Source organism: Ailuropoda melanoleuca, chromosome 1 (assembly GCF_002007445.2).
Source record: "Ailuropoda melanoleuca isolate Jingjing chromosome 1, ASM200744v2, whole genome shotgun sequence".
Lineage (NCBI taxonomy): Eukaryota > Metazoa > Chordata > Mammalia > Carnivora > Ursidae > Ailuropoda > Ailuropoda melanoleuca.
Genome location: NC_048218.1, coordinates 176,857,228 through 176,865,981, shown reverse-complemented (window position 1 = coordinate 176,865,981; position 8,754 = coordinate 176,857,228). Strand labels below are relative to the sequence as shown.

General features: G+C 37.2%; 1 protein-coding gene across 1 annotated transcript; it reads left to right on the top strand.

The window, feature by feature from the left end:
• Nucleotides 1–1,306: 1,306 nt before the first annotated feature.
• Nucleotides 1,307–3,176, top strand: SMIM30 (small integral membrane protein 30). Its single transcript, XM_034670840.1, has 3 exons — nucleotides 1,307–1,369; nucleotides 1,733–1,830; nucleotides 2,284–3,176. The coding sequence occupies exon 3, from the start codon at nucleotides 2,329–2,331 to the stop codon at nucleotides 2,506–2,508; it is 180 nt and encodes a 59-aa protein (XP_034526731.1). The 5' UTR covers nucleotides 1,307–1,369; nucleotides 1,733–1,830; nucleotides 2,284–2,328; the 3' UTR covers nucleotides 2,509–3,176.
• The last annotated feature ends 5,578 nt before the right edge of the window (nucleotides 3,177–8,754 follow it).

Below are 8,754 nucleotides of genomic sequence, written 5' to 3'. Positions count from 1 at the left end.
TAAAGGGAAAAATAAAATCCAAAAAAAATGTTCACACTAAAATACAAGAGAATATTTTGTAATATATTTCAAATATACTTGATTAAAAAGGTACGAAACTAAAAGTTCAAAGCAAATGAGACAAAGACAGAGCTTTGTTAAAACAATCAAGTTTAGAGAAGCAACGCTAACAATATTGTTACGCGGTTATCCTCAAACATCCAATATGCAAGAGACCTTGGTTTGGTTTATTTGGCACTTCTTTGTCCAATGAAATCTTGTTGGCACATGTATTTATTCAAATAATTATGATTAGCCAACTTTATTGCTGGGTGCCTGTTAGGAGACAAGAACATAAAGCTTTGTTGCCAGTCTAGAGAGATTAGTAACATTCATGAAAAAAGATAAGGTACAAGATTACAAGCTAATTATGGGCACTGCGCTGAACGTACCTGCTCTGAGAGACTCACTGATTCTGATAGGACAGTGACTTCATCCCCCACCCACATCACTAATAACTTACAACCTGAGGGTGCCAAATAAATTGTCGAACAGTAAATGAGAGTTCAGAGAACTAAGTGACTACAAAGTTTCATTTAAGGACTTCACAGATCTTGGACTTCAAGAGTGCCTTTCAGAAAGGTCTGCCTTACATATGCAAATAATTCATTTATGATTTAAAAGTAATAATTTCACATCTTTTCATAAATATGATAGGGAGGGTATTATAAAAACATGACTGAGAAGAAATCACTAAGTGTACCATACAGACACCGCACTCCAAACTAATGGGGATTCTCGCAACTCCAGAACCCGAATGAAAGAGATCTTCCTACAAACCGTTTTTCCTAAACTTTGTGTTTCCCTACAAATGGCTTTAACAATTTCCAAAATGTCTAATTAAACGTGTTTTCCCCATTGCTTAAAAAGACTGAACAAAACGTCATAAAGCACATTTGGAAGATGGTGACAGGGGATTCCCTGCTTCAAAATGCTGGAAGCCGTTAGTTTAACGGTCCGAAACAGACGGCTATGCTCGCATCCCGCTATTGCGTCTTCATTTCAGTCGAAGAAAAGACATAACCACTTGTGTGTCTTAAAACCTTAAACAGGGTAAAAATCACTTGCTGTCATTTCTTTACCTCACTTTTGAGAGAGCGTTTGTACAAACACACTAAACCACTTTACCGGTAAAATGTTGCGCCGTTGTGAGGAAGCCCCGCAGGCTTGCTCCTCCTCGTCTCTCGTGCAGCGTGCCCGTCACTCTCTCAGCCACTTACAGGGGAGCGCGCCGGCGCATCCTGGGAGTCGTCGGCCGCGGGGATTGTGGGAAGTGTAGTTTGGAGACCCCGCCCTCTTCGCCATTCCTTTAATGGCTGCTTCCAGGAAGGTAATGTACGAGCTCGTCTCCAAATGATACTTAAGATTGCCTCAATGTATTTGTAAAACAGGGGTCGTGTTTGCACCTTGCTGGGACGGAGCAGGGATTCTTTTTAAAATCTTAATAGCAAGTCCTGGCACGAACTTGTTTCTGGGTTCGATTTATTTTTAGGTTTTCTTGTGCGGGCGAACTGACCAACTTTAAGTCTAGTTCCCCTGCGTGAGGAAACTGTTTTCTCTAGTTATTATCCATTCCTCTCTCTTCCGTACGACCTCTTCGCTCTGCACTGACTCTAGCTGTCCTCTTAATAATAATAATGCTGATGATGGTAATGGTGAGTAATTCTTAAATCCTACCCTCTTCTGATAATAGGCTCTGTCACGTGGAATCTCTTAGCCTCAGCGATCCGGAACTCCGGGAAGGGACTATTTCGAATCAAATAGAATTATACGTAAATCCTTTTTTTTTTGGTAAGTTTTACTAATTTCCCCACAACTTCACAGACTTACATGTTGCGTGACTTTTGCCAGATTTGTCTGCATGTCCTGGATGGGAGAAATCCTAAGAAAATACAATTTTTGCTTAATAGATATTTTAAGTTTCCGAGTGTCTTGTGTGTTTTCTCTTTGTTCTTAATTATGCTCTGTTCAGTTTACTTAGTTGATTCACAGGGTGTTGGCATGATAGAGTGCGGAAAAATAGCTGGAGTCAAGGAATTATCATGAAAAGGGGAGATTAGCCTCAAATGACCATCTTTAAATACCTTTTATAAATTTAACATGTTTTTTCTACCATAAAGTGAGGAGATGGGTCTGAAACTTAAATTTAAAAGGTCTGTGGATTGTTCTTTATGTATTCATACCATCGTTTGAAAAGGTGGGAATTTTTAATGATTCCTTTTTGTTTCTGTGTTTGATTGCTAGAAACCTTCAGCCCCCAAGATCCAGATACCTGAAGATCCAAACATCATGACCTCAGTTTCAGCACAGTTGCTCTTGGTCCTCATTTCACTGCTTTTGGTGCTGCCTGTTGTTGAAGCAGTAGAAGCTGGAGATGCAATCGCTCTCTTGTTAGGTGTGGCTCTCAGCATTACAGGCATTTGTGCTTGTTTGGGGGTATATGCACGAAAGAGAAATGGACAAATGTGATTTTGATGGGTCTTCTGCATCAAATCTTGCCGGGAAAACCTTTGTGTTGTTGAGGTTAAAAACTGAGCTTTAATTTCTAAAAGTTCCCAAGAAATATAGTATTTTCACATTCTTGTCTCCCTGTAAGTGGGAACAAATTAATATATGTTAAATGGAGGGGAAAAGTTTTCTTCACAACAAATGTTGCACTGAAAAAAGCAGTCTATAAATCATATATTCTTGTTAGAGGGTCAAGGATGTCAGACAACTGAAATTTACCTATTATTTCATAGTTTCTTGGAATTCTCAAAGCTCATGAAATAGGAAGAAGGAAACCCTTACCCAGAATCCTAGGAAATTTTCAGTTCCTCCATCATTGAGAAGTCTTTTCTTCATACTTCTATTAGATTTTTGTTTTGCTAACTCCCAACTTAATATTGTGCTTAGATAGCGAATGCAGTCAGTCAGAAATTAAAATTTTTATTTCTTTGGGCGGATGTAAGAAAAATGTATTCATTGTATCTAATGTTAAAATGGAGACAATATTTAATGTAAAAAAATACTTTATATTGACATTGAAATGGAGAAGAGATTTAATGTTTAAAAGAAAAAACCTTTATATTAACTGAGTAACACCTCCACGAGGAGAAGTACTATATTAAATATAAACCCATTATGTTATAAGTTAATGTGTGATGTTTATTTCAAGTTGTTTTTATCTTTGTATGGACTTTTATGTCAGCTAAGTGGCAGAATGCCTTACCTTAAGTGATCACACTAACTTACAGAAACACTATTAGTGATACATGAGAAATGGGCAGTATCAAGGTAGAAGTCCCTGGTAGAGAATCCACAGATACAGAAGGAAAAGGTAATGACCTATACTGATTTACACACTAAGGAGATGAAACATACCCTATCTGACCTAACTACTGAAGTGTCCTCAAACTGGTAATATCATCTGAGGACTTGTTAGAAATGCAGAATCTCAGATCCAGTCTAGACCAATTGGATCAGAATCTGCATTTGCTTCAGGAGCCCAGGATAATTTGTGTGCATATTCAAGTTTAAGTAAAGACTGTTTTTCACTGTTTGAACTCAAGAATCACCGGAAGGACTTGAAAAAAATTTCAGATTCCCAAATCTTTCTCCTAGTTGCATTGAGGTAATTTTAGGTTGGGACCTGGAATTCTATGTTTAACAAAAGGCCCTCATGATTCTTTTGATTCTGTAGATTATAAGCCAGCAGAGAATAGTCTGAGTAAATCAAACTATATGAGGGTCCTACTGGAAACAGGTAATCAAGTGTTTTACTGAAATAATACATTATCCAATCTCTAGCTCTCCAGGTGACATTGGTAGTCTTAATGTTGATTAGAGAACAGGCAGTAGCAACCTAAAACCCTCTTGATAGTGCGAGCTCACCTGGCTTGCATGAAAAGGTTGGGTAGAGTACCAGAAGTGAGGGACAGCCATGCTATACAGACAGAAACCGAATAAATCTATTTTTGTCATAGCTATTTTATTTTTTCACAAGAGACTGCACTAATGTTTTTTTGTTCAGATAAATTGGTGGTTACACATTGTGTAATTAATAGAACTTAATTTTACATGCCCTTTTTTTTTGAAAGATGGAGAAAGGAATGCAGATTGTAGAACAGTTTGTCTTAGTCTATAAACCAGCAGGTTGGATAATGGCAAGAAGGGGCTGCTTCTTCTTCCTTATACATCTGAACTTTTTCATTGATATTGGGAGAAATCAAACTTAAAGTACATTTTAAATCACAGCGCATTAGTCATTTAGTCACCTCCAGGTACTATTTTTAAAATGATCGAAATAAGACTACAGGCAAACATTCTTTAATGAACAATGTATTTCCAGAAGTGCCTAGAAGAAATTAGAAAACTATCATTTTCTTATTTTTCCCTTAAAAGTAGAGAATTATCATGAGGTAGCATTCAGGAATTTTGACAGATAGGATGAGGAATACCTTCTCTATTTTTAGGTTCTTTTTTACCTAGGTTGGATTACATGGTTTAGCCTGAAAAGAACAGAAACTTAACAGTGGCCCTTAGCCTTTTTAGGGCGACCAATCCTTTGTGACAGTCCTTTCCCTGGAAAAATGCACATATATGCTGGCATTTTTATATTAATTTCAAGTAGTTCACAGAGCTGAAGCCCATCAAGAAATCCCAAATCAAAAATTTCTGTGCTTGTCTTTTTTTTTTTTCTTTTTTAAGATTCTTTCAAATTCTGGAATTTCTTGATTTGCTCTGATGGATAACATCTGCTGTGGAGCAGTTATAGGAGGAATAAGATTGACACATGTCCCTCAAGTGCCAGCATAATTTATAGATGTCTAGTAAATGCTCTGTGCATGTTAGCTCAGTTAAGTTCAGTTACAAAGGCAAAAGACTAATAGTTGAAATCAACAAGAAGTGCTGGTAACCCACCCATTACTCTAACGCCCCAAATCCGTGCATTTCCTGCATTGCTTCTTTCTGATTAGTTTCAAGATTTTCTTCTCTGTTCTTAGTGTTTAGGAGAAGGCTGACTATGATGTGTCTTGGCATGAATATGTTCGGGTCCTGTTTGGGATTGCTCAGCTTCTTAAACCTATAGGTTTATGTTTGTTCCCAAATTTAGTTAATTTTCATCCATTATTTTTTCAGATATTCTTTCAGCCGCATCCACTTTCTGCTTTCCTTTTGTGACTCCAGTGACCCAGTTGTTGGATCTTCTGTTGCAGTCTCACTTGTCCCTAAGGCTTTTTTTTCTTTTCAGTCTTTTTTCTCTGTTGTTCAGACTGGGAAATTTCTAGTGTTCTATCCTCAAGTTCACTGATTGTGCCCATGTATTTTTTACTTTTAAATTTTCCACTTGATTTTCTTTGCAGCTTCTATTTCTTTGCTGAGACTTGCTATTTTTTCATTTGTCAAACATGTTTGTAATTGTTCATTGAACTTTTATGATGGCTGCTTCAAAATCCTTGTCTTAATTCTAACGTCTGTTCGTTTCGGTATTGGCATTTTTTGATTGTCTTGTCTCATTCAAATTGAGATCTTCCTTGGAATGATTTTCTATTAATAACCTGGACATTTTAGGTATCATATTAAAAAGACTGGCTCATCTTAAAAAGTTGTATTTAAGGAGGACTTTTCTGACAATGCTGCTTCAGGGCAAGGGAGGTCGTTGCCTCCTTAGTGCCAGATAGAGATAGATGTCTAGGGACACCTCATTACTGTTCCCCACATGCCTTCCAGTGACCCCAAAGGTGGGGGTCCAGACTTTCTGTCCATGGTCATTGGCATTTCTGGGTTGCCCGCTTCAGAATACCTAGTACCTAGTCAGAGATCTCTGAGGAAAAAGAAAATACAGAGAATCCACTACTGTGTCTGTCTTCTGGTCCTGAGGATCTTAGCTGATCCTGCCTCCTTTCCACCTTTCAGAATATTCTTTTTTTTTTTTTTATAGATCATGACTTGAGCTGAAACCAAGAGTCAGTCACCCAACTGACTAAGCCACTTAGGTGCCCTTCCTTTCAGAATCTTCTTATGTCTGTTTTATACATAATTTCGAGGATTTTTAGCTGTATTTAGTGAAAAAAATAGGAAAAAGGATGTCTACTCCCATCTTCTTGGAAGCAGAAGTCTCTTCAGTGCATATTTAAAGAGTGGATTTTCTAGAGAAAAAAATGCCAGGTAAAGGATTGATTCAAGGTATTTCACTTAACAGACCTTTGTCTTGTGATCCACATCTGTCCTCCCCTCTTCACCCATCCATCATATTATGTATTTCTGTCTTTACTCAGTAAGCTCAATTAGGGAATATGACTAACAAAGAAGAATGCAGGAGTGCAGATGAAGATTGAAAAAAGTGCACTGTATCCATATTTTGTCAACAACAAGAGCGTAAGGACAGCGTCTTGAAAAACTGATGTGGAACCAAATGTACCAACAGTGAAGGAACAAGGTGGGCTCAGGAAATCTCGAAAGCTTGTCAGATGCCATTCCCAACTTTGGATATAGGAACAATGATGTAGCCATACAGCCTGAAGCACATAATGAAGGAAGAAGAATTCTCTGCGTACAAGCAATCTCCCTCCCAGAGACTCAAACATTCTTCTTTGTAGTATCACAATAGGGGTGAAGAGCCTAACCTCTGAAATCCAACAGACATAGATAACCAAGCTTCACCACTTAAAATTTGATCTTGGGCAAGTCATTTCTTTTTAATTTCTGTCTCCCTATCTGTTAAATGGGGATAATAACAGTACCTACCTCATAGATAGATGAGGAATACATGAAATAATGGCAAAAAGCTTGGCATGCTTAAGGTCATTATTACTAGTATTTGGAGACATTTTCTAGACATGGGGGGAAATAACTACTTGATAAGCATCAACTTTGTATTTATATATTACATAAATCCCATATTAAACAGTCACTATATTTTAATTTGACGTTTTCCCAGAGTATTTGTTTTCTTTATCATTTTTCTTCTAAGTTTGTAGGCTTACAAACTGATGAAACTCAAAGACATCTGTGAATAAAAGAAAATTTGGCTTCCCTAAAGCTTCCCCAAATTTTCAAGGGAAAGAAAGAAAAGAATTGATTCTGTTTAAGTAATTCCCAATATGTTAACCATAGGTCTTTACTAATCGACACAAAAGCTTAGCAGTAACTGCTTCGTCATTTAAGGAGATGCAAGAAATTTGGTTCTGCTTGTTCAGGAAAATAGCAGATCGGGTCTATATTCCACTAGGAAAAGTGCTCTGACAATTCTCATCTCCTTAGAAGTCATCAAGATATAAGCAACATAAAATTTGTTCAATGTTTCCTGTGGTAGGGAGTGGAGAGGGAGCCCTTATTAAGCCTTACTGATCGCAGACAGAATTTTTATTCTTAGGTGAGAACAGGGCCAAATCAATAAATACGTGTATAGAATAGCATGTTAAAAATTTTTCTAATTTTTAATAACTTCATTTTTCTGAATCATTTATGTGATTAAAAAATAGACATCTAGGGGCGCCTGGGTGGCACAGCGGTTAAGCGTCTGCCTTCGGCTCAGGGCGTGATCCCGGCGTTATGGGATCGAGCCCCACGTCAGGCTCCTCTGCTGTGAGCCTGCTTCTTCCTCTCCCACTCCCCCTGCTTGTGTTCCCTCTCTGCTGGCTGTCTCTATCTCTGTAGAATAAATAAATAAATAAAATCTTTAAAAAAAAAAAATAGACATCTAACAACTAAATGCAAAAGGCAGAAGACCAGAAAAATGTGATAGCTGCAAAATACTAAAATGTGGTTTAATTTTCCATTGACTTGTAGCATCAGAGCTGTGATACCCTCTCACATATTTTCACTGAGTCCATTATATATGGGTGATTAAAATTTTGAAAATATTAGTTGGCACGATAATCTGAAATGAAATTATGAAATTTTATATACAAGAGGGTTAATTAGTTTTAAAGGGCTAATCATGTAGCACGTTGTTAAGCATTGGGATTATAAATATCATATTTCTCAATATTAATCAAGATAATTATGCTCTGGATAAATGCGCATAAATCACTTAACAAAAGAATTTAAAAGCAGGCATGATCACCAAGAACAGAAAGTATACCATATTCTACTTAAGATGGTTTGTCAGAACAACCCTATCATTTTACCACAAAAATTACCAGAGCATTTCAATAGCAACATAAAACAATTTTACGGGTCCTGTGATGACATATGCCCACTTTCACTTGTTTAATCAACATTTTTTAAGACATCATGAGTGCAATTTAGAGAGAAAAAAATAACTACCAGGCAATTGTCCTTGAGCCAATAATTTAACCTACACAATTTCTTCAGTAATCTCTGAAAGGTTTCCTAATGATACAATTTTGTAGTTCTATAAAAGGAGTTTTATTAATTTCAAAACTAATAAAGTCTAATGTGTTAAAAATATTGTAATTACCCATTTTCATTCAGCAACCTGAAGAGCTGATTTCCTCTTCGAATTCCTCACTGAAAACCGTAGTCTAGTCATTTGGTACATTTTCGGATTTCAGTTGAGTGAAGCGGGGGCAGCTCATTTTCTGCACTAAACGAGCATGATTAGGGATTGTCTCAAGAAGGAAGAATAAAAACAAACTATAGCCCTGCCACTCCCACTCACAGCAAACAGCCCACACGCTAATTGATGTCGGCCTGGTGGTATCCAGAAAGAAGCAACCTTGCAGTTCTGTAAGCTTAGTCTTTTCTGGTGCTAACAATGGGACTCAG